This window comes from Nuphar pumila, unplaced genomic scaffold, assembly GCF_984573655.1.
Source record: "Nuphar pumila unplaced genomic scaffold, dmNupPumi1.hap1.1 HAP1_SCAFFOLD_766, whole genome shotgun sequence".
Lineage (NCBI taxonomy): Eukaryota > Viridiplantae > Streptophyta > Magnoliopsida > Nymphaeales > Nymphaeaceae > Nuphar > Nuphar pumila.
The window spans coordinates 113-20,815 of NW_028323485.1; the positions used below are offsets into that span (position 1 = coordinate 113).

General features: G+C 52.0%; 2 protein-coding genes and 1 pseudogene across 2 annotated transcripts; 2 read left to right on the forward strand and 1 right to left on the reverse strand.

Moving 5' to 3' along the window:
• Window positions 1-1,515: 1,515 nt before the first annotated feature.
• Window positions 1,516-6,160, forward strand: LOC149809790 (uncharacterized). Its single transcript, XM_089994614.1, has 5 exons — window positions 1,516-1,621; window positions 2,752-3,167; window positions 4,241-4,466; window positions 5,072-5,331; window positions 5,981-6,160. The coding sequence occupies exons 1-5, from the start codon at window positions 1,516-1,518 to the stop codon at window positions 6,158-6,160; spliced, it is 1,188 nt and encodes a 395-aa protein (XP_089850740.1).
• A 6,028-nt stretch (window positions 6,161-12,188) lies between these two features.
• Window positions 12,189-13,391, forward strand: LOC149809791 (NADPH:adrenodoxin oxidoreductase, mitochondrial pseudogene; annotated as a pseudogene).
• Window positions 13,392-15,410: 2,019 nt separating this feature from the next.
• Window positions 15,411-18,646, reverse strand: LOC149809792 (uncharacterized). The gene is made up of 5 exons (XM_089994616.1): window positions 18,372-18,646; window positions 18,173-18,224; window positions 17,287-17,478; window positions 16,680-16,850; window positions 15,411-15,587 (listed from the first exon to the last, which is right to left on the reverse strand). Exons 1-5 carry the CDS (start codon window positions 18,644-18,646, stop codon window positions 15,411-15,413), a joined length of 867 nt encoding a protein of 288 aa, XP_089850742.1.
• Between the last annotated feature and the right edge of the window lie 2,057 nt (window positions 18,647-20,703).

Genomic DNA, 20,703 nt, shown 5'->3' on the forward strand with positions numbered 1-20,703 from the left:
CCTGTTAGCGTCGCCAGGAGGCCCAGGGTGCCAAGCAGGATGTCATGGAGTCATGGCATTGCCCCAATCGATGTTTGTTTTTCGTTATGTTGACATCCTGGCGCAGCACATCAAACGGGAATGACATCCTCCGTGACGCCGGCACACGCACCAAACGCTGCCTGGCATACAATGCATTCATATGGAGCGCTTTTCACAGGGGGCACGCAATCAGCCACGATTGCATGGACAACGTTGCGCCAACACATCCTTCAACTCCTGCTGGACGGAGTCACGCGGTGCATCCTGCTGTGCATTCCTACAAGCCAGCTGTGCGTGCTGAAAGAGAGCGGCCGCCCGGAAGTCTGGAAGATGCCATGGCCATACAGCGGCTGATTCCAACAGCTATGTCGTCAACCTGCTGTCACACGAGACGTTTGGAAGCATGGCGGTGTGGAGTCAACACCCTCGCGATAGCTAACGGCGTCCGCTGAGTGAGCGCTAAACGAGGTTGGATTTGCCAGTAACGCGTTGTAATTATGCGTCGGACTTGGGCGATGCAGTACAATCACGGTCTCAGTGACGTGGTCCGCGCGAGTGCTGCGCTTTCAGGGCGCCCATGGCTGTTCCGACTGCTGCTTTTCTACAACAAGCGAATTGATTTGCGACTGACACGCTTTCATTGCTTGCCGCCTCGACTTGCATGTGCCTTGCCCGGCCACACCACTCGAAACAGCAGTGCGTCTGTCACATGCCAGTGCCCAGGGGGAGGCCGTAATGTTGTCACCATGGCCGATACGAGCTGTTCTACACAATTGGATGCATTGTGTTGATCTCAGTATACAAATAACAATCATCTGAACTTGCTTTGCCTCTTAAGTCGCCCGTTCTTCGCGTCCTGTAGATGCCGGGTGGCCACCCATGCACATGCGGGGGTCGCCAGACACCAAAAAATCAGCACGCATGAGTGCGGATGTCGAGCTGTCATCCACCTCAGCCCGCGCTAAGAATAAGCAGCATTGATTTTCAAGTTATTTTCTGCATCGTGGCGCCCAAGTATGTCATTCTTCGAATCAGGAAAACACAAGCCCCGCCGATTAGGCGCGCAGGTTCTGATGACATGGCTTGTTTGCGCAATTTCAGGTTTTTGGTTGTCGGCTGCGGTCACGTGCACATTCGGTACACTAGTGCACGTTTCTCTCGCATGCTGCACGCGCATGTTCGGTCCATCGGACGGCATCAGGCGGCAGCCGGACTATCTGGTTTGCGTCATGCCAAGACAGTCTGGTCAAAAGCATGATGCCATCAGTGTCACTGACACTGCTGGATCCCGATTCACTGCTTGAGCATGTGAAGGTTACCAATCATAATATAAGTACACAGGAGCCTGATTGAGACGTCGCGCTCTTACTCCCGCCTGGGTTTTGTTTGCAGTGCACAGGGCGTGCCGACCTACAGCATGGACCAGATTGTTTGTTGAGTCTTCCAGCCTGCATTTCTACAATCTTTGTGGCAATTGTATACACATCTTCCATCATGGTGGAAGGGATGCAGCTACTTGGTGCAACAAGCCTCGGGAATGGGGTCTTGCAGTCCCAGGACAACGCCCTCAGGAGTTTGAGTTCGCTGTCATTCTTGAAAGGTTTGACCTTCTATCCGAGTCAAGTGCATAAATGAACATAACAATATTTAATCATTCGATGGTTCCCTTCCATGTATGAGTGCATCGAAATCGGGGCGTCCTTGGAAAAGACGTTGCTTTGTCGCATAAATAGCAGGCACTGCGGTGAGGCGCCTTGAAACGCTTGTGATGTGAGAACCACTGTGCACTTGACATTGCATTTCATATTGAAGGGTGTTTCGTTCAGGCCGTCATGCATGACTCCCTTGTTGTCCGCATGAAATGCTTGCAACATTTGGCTGCTCCTGACCACCGTTGACCATATCGCTGAGTACCCTCTGCCTGCTCCCTTACGTTTCAATCATTATCGCAATCGATGTTTCCTGACATCGTGAAGCTTCCTGAAGGGGGTTAGGCCTGAACCCTGTCCGTCAGGTGGAGCAGAACCCTACAGAGGCGCATGTCATGCGACCAAACACGGAACGCTTTCCAGTGATTTCCATGATTCTGGGAGATGTTGGATACCGCCGGCATCTGCAATCACGTGTTCCACGAAGTTTATCACGTCGACAATCACCAGCGTCTGTGCAGCGGGTTTGATGACGCCGTACCATTGTACAGCAAGTTGTGTATCAGCAGGCAATCAACAGTACTCAGGGGGCATGCTATGCGCACAAAATGACACGCAATGGTCGGACGATGCAGTGCAAGTCAGCGTGTCCCCCCCCCACCCAACCCAGCATCGGCGCATTGTGCATCGCGGCAATGTGAACCACAAAACAGGAGCTGTACGGTATCCAAACACATACCCACCTCTCCATTTGTGCATCCTGGAAAATGGAGAGCGGGGTATGTGTGTGTACAGTGTGTGTCATCTTCCGGCCAGTGTGCGTCATCATGAGCACATAGCATGCCTCCTTATGATCGTCAATTGCTGGTGGATATGTGTTTGAGTACAAGCGATCGACCAGACACAAGCCCCCCTCTAACCTTGCAACCGCGCGTCTGTGGAGATATGAACGCCTAACCTTCAAGAAGACGAATGCCTCGCCTTGAAGAATCCAGACACACTGCACACGCGCACCTTTTCTGTCGTCGAATAATCAACAGTTTGAGGCATATGGTTTGACCTTCCAAGTGCCTTTTTGCAGGTAGCATTGTCTGCTCGTCTGGGCGAGCATGCTCACAATCTGTGGTCTCGACTCCGCCCACCGCGTCCAAGCAGGGCCTCAAGGCACTGCACAGGACTTTCGCGATCCACCAAATCATGGCACGGCAAACTAGGGTCCGCCAAGGTGTCATTCCTGCCGCCGCATACAGTGTTGCCGAGGGCAAGAAAGCTCCCTCGTTGATGGAGGTCCTCAACAGAGCGGGGCAGAAAGCCCTGGGGGGGGGCATTCCCGGCATGATGGCGATGGTCATTCAGGTGTTCTCGCTCATGTGGATGCGCACGACCATCAACTACCAGTACCGCCATGGCGGTACAATGATGGAGACGTTCAGGACCCTATACAAGCAGGGAGGAATCCCACGCTTCTACCAGGGGCTGCTGCCAGCTCTTGTTCAGGTGCGCATGACCATAAGTGTTTCCATTGAGGATTGGGACCCAATTCCCATCGATTCAAGTCTGATTCACATCCGAGTTTGTCTGAGTATGTCCGAGTCACGCAGCGTTGGGAAGCCAGAATGCCCCAATTCTGGCCTCGCCAAGAATTGGCTCTTGCATCCTGCCTCCAGGCCGCGCGTCCTTGTACCGCTCAGCTCGCTTGGTAGTTGAGATAGTCACTGGTAGAATCATCTCAACATGTGGCGGGATGGGTGGTGGCAGGCAACAAGCATGGATGCGTTCAGGGTGATCATGCCAGCTACCGATAGCATTGCACCATCATAAGACTTTCTCTACCTTTTCTAACGCCAATGGGAGAGTTTGAAAAAGTCTCTGGAGATATGAATATGAAGGCCTTGAGCACAACGCATGAGGCCTTGAGCGCAATGCATCTTTCCTGCGCTCTGAGGTGCTCCGTGTGAATTTATCAGCTATGCACGCTTTTGTTTCCGAGCCCTTGTCTTCTGTACATGGCATGGCCTGGTGGCATATATGTGTGCGCTCTGCCTGTCCCGATCCCTTCAGTACTTTGCCAGATTGGGTCGGGACTCTTGTGTCCCAAGAACCCACGCATTTTCAGGCATCTGGACCTGTAAAATCACACGGTGTGGCGAAACACTGGCCTGACCTTTGTATCATGACATAACTTACATCGTGACCGTGAGCTCAACGAAAGTGTTCGCGGTATCTTCGAGGTCAAGGGGGTGTTGTTTCATCTCGCACATTTTGCTTTGCCGGTTCGAGTGGACGTGCCCCCTCATGATGTCATTTCCTCTAACCTGCGCCTGAACGTCGCATTGCACTTGATTTGGCCTGCACCGAAAACTCACGATCTACGTGACACTGATTACGACATTAACAACGCTGCAAGTGTTGCCTGCTCTTGCTGTACCTTCAACGGCAACTGTTGTTGTTCTGCGCACTGCCAGCACTAGTGCCGTTGTGTTTCTGGCGGGAATTGGTGGATCTTTGTTTAGGTCAGCCACAGCTCACCAAACACAGGACAAATCGTAATGGTGAGTATCCATGTGCAGGGCCCACTCTCACGATTTGGGGACACGGCAGCGAACACAGGCATGCTGGCACTGCTGGACAGCTACGAGATGACGGAGAATTTGCCGATCAGCGTGAAGACGCTGGGCGCGTCTGGTGCAGCCGCCGCGTTCCGAATTGTGCTCATGCCTGTGGATGCTCTCAAAACAACTCTCCAGGTGGAGGGAGCATCTGGTTTGGGGCACCTGGCCTCAAAGATTCGAGTTGGTGCGCCCTAGCCATTGCCCAGACCTACCGTGTTTCGCCTAAATGAATTTAAAAGCTCTTTAGAAGGGTCCTACCCAGAAAAAGTGAGGCTGTCTCCGCGCTGAATTCCGTCGATGGCGATGACGGGGCTAAACAGCTGGAAATTGAAACGCCCTTTGCAACAAATACTTTGGAACGGACTCCGCTCGGAGACTCCCCTAGCTGCATTGTATGCTTTTAGGTGATGGGAATGGTAGCTGATTCCCATATAGTTCTTGGAGTCACCAACGTCCATGTGGATGCGGTAGTGTGGAAAAACAGTGCATCATCAGTCCACACGTGCAGTTTGGAATCCTGGAGCTGCCCACTGGAGCAGTGTCCAGGTGTTGGGCCAAGCTACCGGAGCATATGCTACCAAGTAGTATAGTTATCGTTGGGTTGGACAAAGCCTCGCGCAACATCGCACGGCCTCTTCAAGCACCAGCATCCAACCCGACGCGTCAACAACCTGAAGGCAAGTAAGTTATCTCGACGATCTGATCGATCTGAGATTGATTATGCTGAAAGCGAGGAAGTAACCCCACGGAAAGCAAGTTAACAACCTGAAAACAATGCGTTTGGTGCAGGGGGTCCTCAGGTGCTATGGCACGGGGCGCTTGCAGCATCGGGGGCGACGTTCGTGGGTCATTACCCCTGGTTTGCCACCTACAACTACATGAACGAGCTGCTCCCACAGTTCGATGACCTCCCGCGCCGCCTGCTTCGCTCTGCTGTGATAGGGTTCACCGCGTCCGCAATCTCGGACACGTGCTCCAACTCCATTCGTGTCATCAAGACCACAAAGCAGACCGCTGCCGAGCCGATCTCGTACATGACGGCCCTGCAGGCACGTCTCTGTCCGCTCCCTGCTTTCATCTTCATGATGATGTGTCAACAACGCCACCGCATCCACATGGACATCGATTGGCAACTCCCAAATTGCCAACGCCTCTTGCGTGGCAACTGTCCGGCTCATATTTGATGACTGTCCAGCCTCTGCCCTCAAAAAACGTCCATCCAGTCCATCTCACAGGTCTGGTGTGCTGGTTTGTGGTTTGGCATTTTGTGTGCTTGCAGGAACGTCCCTGTGTTGGAGCTACAGGCTAGCGTTGCTTTCACACGACACTCATCGAGCAGAATGGGGGTCACTTGGGGTAGGTAGCATCAGGTGATCCTGAAGGAGCTGGCTCAGTGGTACGGATGGGAAATGCAATCATCAGAGCTTTTGTTGCAATTACCTAGACAGGAACCCGGAAACCGCGGTCGGCAATGAATTTACCATGGAAAATTAAATGCCGTTGGACCAGGGTTGGCTATCTGTGATTTCTAGCCAACAGAATCCCATTGACACGCTCACGCAGCAACGTATCTGGGAGTTCGCCCAGTGACTAGGCAGTTAATTAAATGGGTGCATTCGAGGCTTTATTGCATCTTTTGCAGATGTGGAGTAGCATGTCTCGTCACACTTGTGAAACCTGACTCTGGTGCTGCTGCAGATGGTGCTGAAAAAGGATGGCGTGACGGGTCTTTTCCTGCGTGGACTCGGCACGAAAATCATCTCCAACGGAATGCAGGGCCTGATGTTCTCTGTTCTCTGGCGCCTGGGTATGGACTATTGGAACAAGCTCGAGAAGGAGAAGCTGGCTGCCGAGAAAGGGAAACGAGGAGAAGCATGATTGTGTACTTGGGAGTCGTTACTGTGCCTTGTGCTTGATATTGATAGCATGACAAACACGACAACTGCTGTTTGAGTTCACTCTTGGATGACACATGACAATGTGTACAGCTCTGCAACGCAACGTATCGCCAGCACAGATTGCCTGCGAGCATCATAGTTGGAATGCAGAGAACAAAATTGGGCGTTTGTGGACAAAGGACGTCCTTTGCAGGCATGCATGGCGGTCACTGTTGTGATCCTTGAAGGTTTTTGTGCTTTTGACAGCTCGCGTGGAATATCTAGCATTGCCGTCCTCCTTTGGAAAGTTTGCTGCCTGCTCAGTCAGACAATACTGCAGCTTGCGCAGCTGGGTTTTGTGGCAACACTGTCAATCTCCAGCTTTCGGACTGTGTTCAAGTCAGTTATTTGCCCTCTTCCGCATAGATCAGCGCATTGCTTGCCCGGGTTTTCTCGAGCGCTTCCACTCTTGCTTCGCCCACCATCCCTCATCCTTAGCAGTATCGTGGCGCCTGCCTATGACACCCCTTCCAAGCAATCCCCTGAGCTTTGTGCGCTTTGTTAGCGAGTGCTGCACTGAACGTACAATTTCAGCTGGATGTTTTCTTTTTCAGTTGGGGAGGCGCGGGACCCCTTCCTTGCTGGGAGGTCCCCTATGGCCTGCCTGTGGCTCGAGACATGCTGGCCGTGTCTCGCCCGTTTCAACGCCGGCCTGGTGGCTGACGTACCATTAGATTTGATGTACTTTAGCATTAGGCTGTCAGCTTGTCTGAACGGTGTGTCGGGTCTCTGGTGACACCAGTGGTGTGTCTCTGAGAGGCTCTGTCAGAGCCTCTGACAGACAGGGTGGAGTTTTATTAGCTATACACAGGGAAATGGCCGGATTTACGACATGCTGACTTGAACCACCCACCTTGCAATGGCTCAATCGACAGCCCAGACGGCCCTTGACATGGTGAAGGGCTCGAACATATCAAAAATTGACATGTCATGCGAATTACATAGCAACAAACCCAGCATATCCCCCCTGCAGTCGTATATTTTCGGGGTGACAAGGTGGCTGCCCCCTCGACCCCCCCCGACCCTTGGCCGAGAGGGGGGCTCCCCCCGCCCTGCTGACATCATGCACAAGTGCAATTGCTATGTTTTTGCGGTGGTCCGCTGCCCTGGTGTGCTGTGAAGCCGGAGATACAGTCCTATGAATGATTGCCATATACGTGCACGTAGGCGCCATGCCACACAATCAAGCCCCCACGTGCACAGACGAAACAATTTCACCAGCTTGCAGCGTGGTTTTTTTAGCATATGTGGTTTCACATCACTCCCGAAAGCTCATGGCCTGTAGCATCTATCACGGGTAGTTGGGCCCAAATGAAGTCATCCCATACTTAGCGCGAAAACCTGTTGTGGTGTAGCCCATCTTTGAGCTGCGACTGTGGTCTGGAAACTCAAGTTCTCGAAATCCCGCCGGTATGAACATTGTAGTACGCTCCGAGTTCTGTCTATAGAGCCTTCATACGTCTCCATACGAGCTGATTAAGGCACATTACCCTATGGCCAAAGTCATGACTATCCCCGGCACTCCCGTAACCACAACTTTCTCAATACTTGTCCGATTGTAAATTTTAAAATATGTACAGATGCGTCTCGGCCCGGGGCGTATAACGAAGGCACCGCCTTTACCTACTCATTTCGCGCTTTTTCAGCACATTTGCTCAACGTCTTGACCCTCTACGGGCGATGTGAAATCCGCGAAAAATATATCTGCCAAAGTATGCACGACTAGGTCAAACACTCCCGACAGAGCTAAGATTTATTTTGATCACTGGTTTCAATAAGACCGGTCGCATTCAATTCCGTTGTGTGAGGGCTTCGGAATGGGCGCGACGTTTGTGTGAGAAAAGTGTGATGGTGACGTCAGGATCACCCGCCAGCTCAGTGACATAAACCGTGTATAGCTAATAAATCTCCACCCTGGAGGTTTCGGAAAAGCGTTGGGCGGCATCGCGTCAGCGCTCGAGCGTTAGGTTGTCATCATGGTTCGCATGCGCCGCATAATGCGCCATGCGCATGCGCTGCAAGCATGTTGTGGCCAGCATAAATACCGTGGCTTGTTTCGCGATTTGCATGAGTGTTTCGGTTGCTAATCGCTGAAGTTGCGTCTCTTCTGTGTAGAGGTACATGCTGGGTCACGTTGTCTTCATCGGTTGACGAGAGGGATGCCGCATTCAACATGAACTCGTACATCTCATGAATATAGATTCTTCATTGACGTTGATTGGGTTCAGAGTAGCATGAAACGTCATTGCGCAATTGGGCATGCGCATCTCGCACCAGGGTGTGCAACTTGCGATCAAGGCTACGCAGTGTTGCAAAGCCGCCAACGTTCCCAGTTTCAGTAGGAACCACAATAAGTTAATTTGAAGACTTGCATGATGTTGCTGGTGTGCGCATTTATTTTTGGTGTGGGAAAGAAGGAAGTCGTAGTTGTTTCGGTGCAGTATCGGCGGTACTGCTAACCCTCGGCCTGCACTCAGTTCGGATGAATTACAAGCACCCACTGTTGCCGACTCAAACCTCGTAAGTGTCAAATTTGTATTCGGGACTGTGTGATGGAGACGCGCAACGTCCCAGCTTTCAGGTCCGGCCCGGTGACTGCGCACAACTTGAGGGAGCGCAGCAGCGAGTCGCTCGAAACACGGCGCATCCTCACCTTGTCTCATTTATTTCTCCTGATTCTCATTGAGAGGGTGTGGACCTCACCCTGATGTTTTGGCATGATAAAAGGACACAAGGAAGTCGGGGCCGGAATATGCTTGGTAGCGTTCCGCCCTTTCAAGCGGGCAGAGATACTGGGAGAGCGCTCGGGGTGGGAATGTTCCGAGTGCAGATGTTCTCTATCACAGGCCATAGGGCAGTTGCTTTGGTCTTCGTAGTTGTGCGACGAATGAAGCACTGTGCTATGATGCCAGTCTTCCAACTTCTTCAAACTCGTAAATGCGTTAAAAGGTACGCCAGCCGAAAAAGGGGCAGTGTAGGCAGCAGGCAAGACGGCCCTTGACCTGCTGCTTCGCTGTCCGCATGTGAGCCTCTGCCCATCTATAGACCTAGTGACAGTGCTGTGAAAAGTGTTATGCATCAAACAGACAACACCAACCACGAGCCTGACAGCCAGGGAAGGGCAATGCTCACGCGGTGTTTTGGTGCTTCAGACCTCGGATGACAGCTCAGATGAGACCTCAGATGACGAGCTGGAAACATAATTGACAGAGAGCGATCAACAGATCGCGAAGATGCACGGCGAGCTGGTTGCCATGAAGGCACAGCTCGAGGGCGTCCAAGCCGAGCTCAAGGAAGACCGCAAGCAGGTGGCAACTGCTGTTCGCCGCACCAAACAGGCTGAGGTGCGCCCCGAGGGTTGGCGTCTGATTGTTGTTTGTCTATAGATAGGGTGCTATATCTTGATTCCTAGTTTGGCCCAGTGCTGGCCAGTGGCAAGGAAAACGGGGGGAGCGCAAGGGCGGCCATGCAAGGCTGTTCGTGACGGGGGCCCTGACAACAGCGCGGCCTCAGACCCTGGCGTCTGTCAGCCCCCCAGCCAGGGCCTGGGCCGGGTGTGTAGCGATTCTGCCGAGATGGATTTTCGCTCGTAGAGTGTCCAGGCCTTGAGCATTACAAACTTGTGTGCATGACGTGTTTCCCCAAACAAAAGAGGCCTGAGTAATCAGAGTGGCACAATTCTCTGCACTGTGCAGTATCTTTGTAAGTACAGTGTGGTTGATGTAGAGGAACCGTGCATTAGGGCTATGAGTGTGTGTTTTCTACAATCTCCAATCTTTCCTGCGCCACTCTCATTGCTCCGTGTGGCATTCCAGGAGGGCAGCCCAAACGAGGTGGCGGAGGTGGGTCAGCTCAATCGTACTGCAGCCCTGTATGCTCTTGACGAGTAGCAAATTGGGGGAAAGCGCACCGCCCCCAAAGAGCTTCGAATATTCCTTCTGTGAATCCCTGCACACGTGACAGAAGTGACGAGATATCGAAGCTTCGGGATGATGCCAGCTGTCAAGAAACCAAGTCGCGGCGCAAGCAGGGGTGTGTTGCATGACATTTAGCATCAGGTCTGTATCAATGGCTTATCTTGTAGCTGTTTTTCTGGTGGTCTTGCCAAATTCTGATGCTGCAACAGTGCTGCTGCAATCGATGTACTTCAGGAGGGGTGCTAGCAAATCAGAGTTTCTCAAGAGTGTCGAGTCTGGAGTCCCATCTTGCCCAAAGGGGGGGATTAGGGATTCTTCATGTCACAGGCAAGCTCAAGTTGCAGTGACGTGATGTAACCTCAAGGGGCTTGTGATATCGTATGCTTTTGCAGGCCGTGCAAGAGGGAAGCAACTGCATGGCTTGTCCCATCTGTTCTGAATGCAGCGCCCAATACATCTCTTGCTCTGCAGGATGTCCGTCATTCGAAGAAAAATGCTTACTTCGATGGTACTTACACTGATGGTGCTGTGAACTATTATCTCCAGAGCGTCACAACTGTGCGATAGCATTTGCAACGAGAGCAACATGGACAATTTGAAGTTGCATTCTGTCAATGGCCTGATGCTTGACACTCCCCTGCATGGATGGCGACTGTATTATTGAGTCCAAACTGGCGCTTAGGATTCAGATTTGCATGCAGGTCGTCCTCAGCAGCCTCCCGGCCTTTCGCAGCCACCACACACCTTGAAGCGCTCGCGGCCTGAGGACAACGACAACAGGGGTGGAGTCCAGTCACCGCCGCATCTTTTAAAAGATACCGCCGTGACTGGACCCGCTTCTTGTCGCCGTCCACAGGCCACGTGCACGAGCGCTTTGAGGGGTGCGCACTAATAGCACACCTATGACAGCTACGCCAGCATAAGCTTACAGAACCTTCATGGCAACTGGGCTCTCCAGCTCCGCAATGATCTCGACGACTACCGGAGCCAACTCAGACTTGCAAGCCGTGAGAAGAAACGACGAAGGAGCAGCACTGCCGCCGTCTCGTCCCCGCTGGCGATGATATGCAAATTCCCGCGTGCACCAGCGCGCCCTGCAAGCAAATCTTTACTATCTAGATTCCAAGAACAGATGTTGCCATTGAACATCCGAACTCGAGAAGTATGCCAAGCATGCTGCATATGCAACTGTTCTTCTTCTTATCAACCACTTCTCTGTTTCATGTTGCACCCATCTCGACCTCATCTTTCAGTCGTGGCTGTCAGTGACAAAGTGTTCCGCTGTTCTTATGTAGAGTGTCTGCTCATTTCCTGGGTAGTCTGCCGTTTTTGTATGCCTCCGACAGAGACTCCGTGAGTTTCGTTCTTTTAGACGGATTGATGCTCAGACACAATGACGTGATAGGAGCTGAAGATGTAAAATCCCCAGGGCAATTGGGATTTGACGTGATTTTGGGCATCCTGTTGTGGGGCCACCTTTGTGTATGTTTTGATGTTGTATCCAGTCGTGCTGTAATCTGGCTTGCAACCGACAGTAATAGGGAATTCACTCGATGTGGGAGGTCTTTGTGCAGCTGACATGATGTCGGTCAAGCCACTAGTTCCGTCAAACCTTCGTCGTTTGGAAACCATGGTGGTCCTCACCGCTGTGTGACGCTGATTGGATCCGATCAGAGGAACTACGGAGCATGTCTGTCCACCAATGTACAGAGGAAGAGGTGTTGGCCTGCAACACGCCTCCTACGGTTCCGGGCACAAGTTACCTTCTCTGAGTCGTCCCAGATCTGGCTGTCTCGCTCGTTGTCAACGCCACCTCTTTTGGGCTGGCTGGCGTATTTATTTCTACCTTCTCTGAGTGGTCCCAGCACCAGAGCTAGACGGAAAACGCCTGCCACACGCCGCGGTTGACATCCAGCAAAAACTGACGATTTGCTGCACTGCATGGTCCATCCCCGGGCGTACCTAAGGACATGCCACACTGATCTCATATGTAGAGCTCAGCATGGGCGGGCATGCCAGCTACTGTCAGCCCGACATCCTCGTCACTAGGCTATGTATGCCGCACGCACCAACAAGCGGAAACTCAGCCCTGTTGCAACCAGGAAGGACCAGGTAACTGTCCCTACTTTACTCGATGTCGGGAATGAATCGGTCCGCAAATCTACGTGCTACACCTTGTTGCATGCCAGGTGCTCTCCTGAAAAACGCGTGCAGCAACCCTATGAGCGTATTTGTTCACTGATTGCAACATCGAGCAGGATGCTTGGTGCCACCGCGCGTGTGAATTCCCAGCATATTTTGGGCTGCTTTCGTGACAATGTTACAGGCATCCGTGGTGTTTTTAGTACGTTCGCCGGCTGCCTGCACCCTGGCTCGGCAGCAACTGGAAGCAGGCAACTTACGCGAGTTGCTGTGGTAGGAAGCGGACCTGCTGGGTTTTACTTCACGGATCGCATCTTTAAACTCCTGGGTAACGATGTGTCAGTTGATATTATTGACAGGCTTCCCACACCCTTTGGGCTGGTCCGTGCGGGCGTGGCCCCTGACCATCCCGACACCAAGAATGTCATTAACAAGTTCACAAGCGTTGCGGGTAACGAGCTTGTGCACTTTTTCGGCAATGTGCAAGTTGGGCGAGATGTCAGCATGGAAGATCTTCGTAGCTTGTACCATTGCGTGCTGCTCTCATACGGAGCGTCCAATGACCGCAAGTTGGGCATTCCAGGCGAGAATCTTGCAGGAGTGTTTTCTGCAAGGGAATTTGTGAACTGGTATAACGGCCACCCCGACTTTGTTGGTCTGCCTGTGGATCTCAGCGCAACAAAGAGCGTGGGTATCGTTGGTCTCGGTAATGTTGCGTTGGACTGTGCGCGCATCCTGTTGAAGCCCACAACAGCGCTCGAACGTACCGATATCACTGATTACGCACTTACAGAATTGCGCCGGAGCTCAGTACAGTCGGTCCACATCATCGGTCGACGTGGGCCGTTCCAAGCGCAGTTTTCGGGGAAGGAGCTCCGAGAGGCCCTCTCACTGGACAACATTTCGGTCACCATGCACCCCAGTGATTACAATCCCACAGAGCTCGACCTGAAGGAACCACGAAAAAACCAGAAGGTACTGCATTCTGCCAATGCACCCTCCGCCTGCCACCTCAATTGCACAATCCAGTTCCACCTTGGCTCCCTCTGCCTAGATGATACCATGTGCCATGCACCGCCAGATGCATCTAGTCATGCAGGACAGCACCCATGACTCAAAGTACGGCAACCTGGCATGCCATTCCCCATCCCGATCATTTTGTGGCTTGCCCTTCAAACCCTCTCACAGCAGGCGGTCAACAGCTTGTGCCGTACGAAGACACATTCGAAGCGAGGGTTGACAACAAACACGCTGCCATGAGTGCAGGGTGTTTCAGAAATGCAAAAAGCGCACGGAAGGCAACCCTCGACAGAGCCACACCGCAGCCTGCACCTACACTTCCTCAGCGAGCCTAAGGACCTGCAGCCAGCAGCTCAGGGTCCCCCTGGGCGCCTTGCTAGCATGACCGTCGAGCACACGCGGCTCGAGGCGTCAGGTGACAGCCAACGTGCCGTCGGCACAGGCGACCTGCACACCTTGCCGGTGGACATGCTTTTGAAGAGCGTTGGTTACCGAGCAGAGCCGCTCCCAGGGGTGCCGTTCGACGCTCGAAATGCAATCGTCCCGAACATTTCTGGCCGCGTGGTGGAGGCAGCCGGCTCAGGGGTGGTGGTACCAGGGCTGTACGTGGCGGGATGGCTTGGGCGGGGCCCAGTAGGCATCATTGGTACAAACCTTGTAGATGCGACGCTCGTTGCGCAGAACATGGCAGAGGATGTCCAGAAGGGGGCCCCGTTGTGTGGAGCAGATGGGGCGGAGAAGGCGCAGGGAGGCCTTGCTTCTCTTCTTAAGGTGCGTGCTGATGCGATCCTGAGTCATGCAACTTGTCAGGGCGTCTCTAACCGTGGTTCAAAGTTAGCTGGGGATGGAGACAGAAATTGTATGCTTCTTGGCTGCTTTGCTCAACAACGCGCTTTTACATTGTTGTCACTGCACATGCCACTGTTGTCACTGGGAGGGCTGCATGAACACGTAATCGCCTGTTGCCGCATACCGCTGGTGTGTGTGCTGTCGCGTACTTCACCCGCCACAACGCTTCGTGAGTCGCAGGTCGGTCTACCGCACATGGGCACGAACGGTGTTGTCGACCAGCGATGTAAGGCAAGGGTTGGGAGGGTGGGGGGTTGGGGAATGCAACACTCCTGTGCAGAAGTGCAGAAATACTTCATGCCAATGCAACACATGAACTCTTTGACAGGTCAGCGGTATCTGATATCCAGTGCTAGGTGATCATCCACGACAGACCATCTCCGTTTCTGCTGCTTGTCGCTTCATGTGAGTAGAGTTGAGAGTGAATTGCGTGTCGTCCATGACTGCAGAGCCGGAACGTGCCCTACGTGACTTGGGCGGACTGGCTGGCAATCGACGCAGCTGAAGTCGCTGCTGGAGCCAAGCTAGAGCGGCCTCGGGTCAAGTTGACAGACGTGGATGCGATGCTCAAGATCTGGCAGAAAGCATGACAACAAAATCTGACAGTAAGGATAGTCGACCTCAAAAATCATGGCTGCAGTATAGCCGGCAATGCTCTCCCGTTGGAGGCACATGTGCACATGGAAGGCTGGATCGCATGTGGCACACGCATGCATGAGATTCAATGTGCTTTTAAGGGTCGTGAGGACATGCACTGGTATTGGGCAGTGTTTAGAAATGAAATTGCCTTGACCGAATGGACGGCGTGATAGTAGTGAAACGTGAGACGATTGTGATGAGGACAGGTGTGTGGGTTGGTTTGCTACAGGCCTACTGACCCCACCTGGCCGCCGCCCATGTGGCTGATGCGCCTGCTGCCAGTAGCACCTAGAATGTGATGGCTTGGTCGCTTTCATGTTGGCTGTGGCATCTGAAACAATGTTCCAAGAATGATATGGCCATAGGAACAACACCCGCATCAATGCATTTTACAAAAGAACGTGAGGCAACGGCGAAGTCGTTGAAGGTTTTCCCTATCAAATTCCCCCGTTCCAGTGTGAAATGTCACGTTCAAACAAGTTTTCATAGCCTATGACATAGGTGCGTGCCATGCGGCACTGACTACACGCCATGTTAAAACGCTGCAGCTGGCATGGACATATTCAGCTACGCCACAGCGAATGAGGAGCCATCCCTCCCCAAAACAAACACTTTCTTCCATGGTCAGCTATGGTCTAACGGGCCAGCTAGACGAGGTCCTGACGTTGCGCCGCGGCCAGGGCCGGAGGCTACCGATGTGGATGTGGTGCTAACTTTGGCGTACGGCAATTCTCGCCCTTGCACCAGTGCCTCTGCGTCGCTAAAGAGGACCTCGGCGGGAAGCTTGCCTACCGTTGCAGCCTGCAAAGGCATCCACAAACTGATTTGCTCATCGGATGTGGACGTGACAGCTGGCTCATGCAAATGCAGCTGTTGTGTAAAGCGAATTGTCTGATGATGCGTCCTGAACAGCAGGTTGAACCGCAAATTCACCAAAGGACTGTACAGTCAACAATGGCACGCAGGCATTGATGTCCATGCCATGCACTGCTGGGCAACATCTCAGCTGCTCACGTGCTCATCCCAACACACACACCCTCAGGTGTGAGCCAGGCATTGCCAGAGGGAATCGTTTCATGCGGCTTTGGAAAATTGCTCCAGGACAGCTGGTCCGCAGCAAGGAGGAGACGAATATAAATGAATGCAAATGAATTGTCAGGTTTCAAGTCACTGTACAGCAAACCTTGGGGGAAGTGATGGCGAGTAGCCAGCAATACCGCTCAGGCTTTCACTGTCATACGCCCTACGATATGATGTATCTGTTGTCCAAAACAACACAAGACATCATACATAGGATACCGTATCGCCGCTAACTATTCAATCACGCTAATATTCAAACTTTGTCCGAATCCCGCAAACCACTCAACCGTAGGTACAATAAATCGGGATTATTTATTATATAAGCCCCAAAAATTAGATGGTAAAAATCACCATTTTTTGACCAAAATTTTCTGGAGATTTAGGATGAAAGTTTTTCAAACGGGCCATTTTTTTGCGATTTCGATTGAATATTTAGCGGCAGTACGGTACGCATGCTAGGATAAAAAGTCCGAGCTGTGAGTGATGGTAATGGTAGAAATCAAGTGATACTTGGAGTTGCCAGCGTCCATGTGGATAAAGCTGAGAAACGATGTGTCGTCCTCAGTCAGTCACCTACGCCGCTCCTCTATGCACATACAGAGCAGATGTGATGGCCTACGGACTGAAAACCTGGAGTTTGAACTTTATAATAGAAACAACGGAAAACAACCGAAATTGGCAAAATGGTGTTTTCTCGTGGCGCAGGAGTGCTGAGGGAAAATGCGAAGCGTTGCCTAACGCTGTGAAGCAAGTGCAAGTCTCCAATACAGTTGGCAAAAGCGGCCAGGAAGCACAAGAAGAAGAGTGACTCACCAGCGGCTTGCCGGAGCCATCTAAGAAGACAAACTCTGGGATCCCTCGAACACCGAACTCCGCCATCTCAGGCGCCCACTTGGAGTTGTCGACGTTGAGCATCGCAAAGTTGATGCGCCCTTTGTACTGCTGCTCCAGGGCGTATGAGCTCGGCAGCAACTCCCGGCACACCTGCAAACAACTTACTCTGATCATCTGCAAAATTTCCAAATTCGGCAGACATCAACACAACTTGCTCTGTTCATGAAAGGATTTGCTTCCCAAGTAGTTCTTGGAGTTGCCAATGTCCATGTGGATGCGGTAGTGTTGCAAAAATTTACATCATCATCATGGGTGCAATGCGTGTGATGCGAATGATGCATCGCTCACCCCATTACCCGATCCACATGGACACGGGCAGCTCCGAGTGCAAATAGTGAATATCTGGGGCCAAGGATGCTGTTTCACCATAGAATTGTGCAAGCGCTGATCCTGATGCTGAAGAAATGTGCAGACACCATGCTCGATATGTCAACAAACAAGCACTCGACCTCCTTGAGACTGTCACAAGCTTACGAAATCTGCGCAATATCAAACCATCACCAGAGGTGAGCAGCGAAACACACACCTCGCACCAGTCAGCATAGAATTCGATGATGGTGGGCTTGCCATTCCCGAGAGCTACGTCCAGGTCGATGGCATCTTGCTGCATGGCTGCGAAGGAGGGACCCCCACCCCCGAATTTTACCAGCAGTGCAGCCACAATTGCAAACGCAACAGCCCCCCCTGCAAGCGCGCCGTTTCCACCTGCTGCCTCATCCTGCACAGCACCAACAGCACACACTTAGTACTTGCCGGCACACTATGCTGTCCAGCTTGCATCAAGATGATTTGTGGTAGGCGGCTCTATATACTTCAACCTGGAATTGTGGTTACTCGTCTTGTTTGCTGCCCATCAACTATGGCACGTATCTCCCTGAGAAAGCTTCCTGACCATGTTCAAGAAACTGTAAGTGTGGCTGTGTGACTTGCGACATCGAGGAAAAGGGGTTGTGTTGAGATATTCGCCTGCATTCCGAATATCTCAACAGAGTGTACGTGGGATTTGCGCTAACATGCACAAGCTGGAGCTGAAGATAGTGTTTCTCCAAAAGCGCCACGCATCAGAGCTTGTGTTTCAGAAACATCTTGATCATCAAACACTGGAGCAATTTCACAAGTAACGTTGTGCATAACGATATTCCTGATGAATGCTTTCATCATTCGGGAAGCACGGGCTGATGGCGTTACATCCCTGTTATGAAGTGGGCACGAGGCGGGCAACGCTGCCAAATGCGCGTGGCCTGGCGGAAGCTTCAATAAGTCTGACTTGATACCTGATGAGTTCATTGGTTGATGTACCTGGCACATGCGTTATCAATTGCTGCCCATCTGCAGTGTTGGACGCAGGTTCGAGATCGCTTGCCACAATCGGCCTTGCTTTAGCTAGGTAGGTTCGTGTTCATTTGGCATACATCCTCCCCAAAGCACCGGTGCTCGCGGGCCGGGTAGAGATGGCCGACGGTGCTGTGTCAAAAGCTAGCATGAGAATCACGAAACACAAAAATCGACATCTGTGTCGCGGCACGACTAACATGAGGGGACATGGCGTGATTCCCGATTGATCAACATATTCAAGGGAGCTCGGGATGTGGTGGGGCTTCACGCACGCACGTGACGCCGGTACGGGCCCTCTGCCTCACGGTGCACCGCCACTGCAATCCTCTCTGAATAGACGCCGACCCACACAATGCCATGCGTCTCCAGCACCGCACCTGCGTCGCTGTCTTCTTTCCTGGTTCGACACTTTCTGTGGCAGCAACTCGCGGCGCTGCGTCTACTTCGTTTTGAACGGGCTCCGCGGCGACTCGTACAAACTTTCGGCCTGCGATTGCAAACTCTCGCCAGCACATATCTCCTGCTCGCCTGCACAGATACTCGATGGCCATGTAGCTAATTGACCGGATACACGCACCACGAGACCTCGAAGCACAACATTGCAGCGCTCAGCTGTGCAATTAAAATTGTTCTCACACGTCAGGGGTGTATGGCACCGTATACATCTTGAATGACGCAACAAATGCAGGCATGCATTCCTTGTTGTCTAATGGCACTCGCAATGCCCAAATCGGGTTCTGCGTCATCCAGCGTCATCCAGTGATAAGAGACTCTTAAAGAGTATGCCGGCAGGCGTGGAAGACCGATTTGATCAGTGCACGTCTGTTGAGCAACGTATGCCCTTGTCATGAATGATCCCAAGGCGGTGGTGGAGAGGTGATATTTGGAGTGCCTCTGTCACATTAAATTGCACAATTGCATTCAGTTGCTTGCATGCACCGTGAATCAGAAGTTTGATAAGATGAAGCGCACGATCTAAAAGAGGACGCATCCGGTAGAGGTGTCCGCGAGCACAAACTGGTCGACGTCTTGCGCAGGGTTGCGTGACTCATCATCCCCTACAAACAAAGCTCGGTGACGGGCACATCGGATTGCACTCAGAATGCTTCGATCTGAGGTATGATTGTATGCATGCTACGTTGATTGTCCAACGCCTCAGGTCCGGCATCTTGAACCGTACCTAGGACGACAATGCGGTAATGGTCCCAGAAGGAGTCCCAAGAAAAGGTGGCTACGGACTCCGTAAATTCACGTCAACTTTTGCAGCAATGTTGGGATATACAACAAGTGCTTGCACTTGATGGAATCCAAAATGAAAAGGCACCGTACTCTAGTAACACGCAGACCAGTATGTCTCCTACATATCCTAGAAAATCAGTGAATTCGGAGTGGCTGATGCTTTTGCGCACCGCGGACCGGAAACATCCGCACACAGAATGAAAGAAAGTAATCTTGCCTCATTCCCCAACCTGAATTAGGCGGGTTCGCGCCTAATTCCCTATCTCTAGAACCTCTGAAAGCAGCTGGCTACTCAGTAGCGTACTCCTATCATATCCACCACATGCACTTCACAGCCACAGCTTCTAGCCTTTATCTACACTTTGCGGGAAGGAGGCGCTATTTTTCTGCCATTTGGTGACAAGTTGGTGGTAGATAGCATAGATAGCTAACGGGCTGACAAGTTGCAACTCATGCACATGTCGCAAATCATGCGTGAGAGGAGAATATAATACGCATGTACGCAGCACATGCGTATGATGATGTTCCTTCCTGGCACGCCCAGTATTACATATCCTTTCTAGTTTCTGCCTTGCCGCTGCAAAATGGCTAGGCAACCAAGGCCATTATGCCCCATTGCGGCGTCCAGCCCGTCAACAAAACGAGACAGGTCACTCTCTTTCATTGATTTTTATGAGTAAAAAGCGAGGAAGAGACAAGCTCGAGAAGCGGGGAGCCTACCTTTAGAAAGGGAGGTATGTAGCCCAGGCCCCAAGATTGCTCAGGCTGCCAATAAGAAAGTAGGCAATCGAAACCGTCAATTACATTCCAATTTTTCTTCGCGATTGAATTTGGGCCAAAATGGTGAATGATGGAGGAATTGGGAGTTGGCTGTTCCAGCCATCTTGGTACCCATTCTTCCTCATAACCCCTTTCAGCACAAACTGAACGGACGGTAGAGATTCAATGTGAAATACAACATCGTATGTCTCAGATCGTTCAGTCATCCAGGTTTACTTGCGCCGTTTACGCCAAGGTAAATGACGTTGCTGCGCGGACCATTCAAACGTGGTTTAGCAAACTACAGCTCAGCCTGAAACATCTCGCACTCGTGAAACAGTTCATCCCAGTTGTAGAATTGATACTTATCAGGTTTCAGGCCACAGACTTCAGGCGCGATGTTTGTAGGAAACGAAGGCATACCCCAAGCGCCAAGCGCGATAGGTGAAGGATGATGCGACGCAGCGCGTCCTAAGAAGACTGTGGCTGTATACCTATAGCTAAAGTGTCGTCATTGCCTATGTCGAACACTGCCGAACTAACGCCGTATAGCCTATCGTCGCCTTTTGTCGTTCACACGACAAACACACAGCAAAGTGACGCTTCTGGA

Coding starts and splice junctions, on each gene's coding strand:
- LOC149809790 (XM_089994614.1), top strand. CDS start 1,516: ATGGTGGAAGGGATGCAGCTACTTGGTGCAACAAGCCTCGGGAATGGG. Junction 3,168..4,240: donor TGCTGCCAGCTCTTGTTCAG/GTGCGCATGACC, acceptor ATCCATGTGCAG/GGCCCACTCTCACGATTTGG. Junction 5,332..5,980: donor CGTACATGACGGCCCTGCAG/GCACGTCTCTGT, acceptor GTGCTGCTGCAG/ATGGTGCTGAAAAAGGATGG.
- LOC149809792 (XM_089994616.1), bottom strand. CDS start 18,646: ATGGCCATCGAGTATCTGTGCAGGCGAGCAGGAGATATGTGCTGGCGA. Junction 18,225..18,371: donor AGGGCCCGTACCGGCGTCAC/GTGCGTGCGTGA, acceptor CTTTTGACACAG/CACCGTCGGCCATCTCTACC. Junction 16,851..17,286: donor TCTATGCTGACTGGTGCGAG/GTGTGTGTTTCG, acceptor AGTTGTTTGCAG/GTGTGCCGGGAGTTGCTGCC.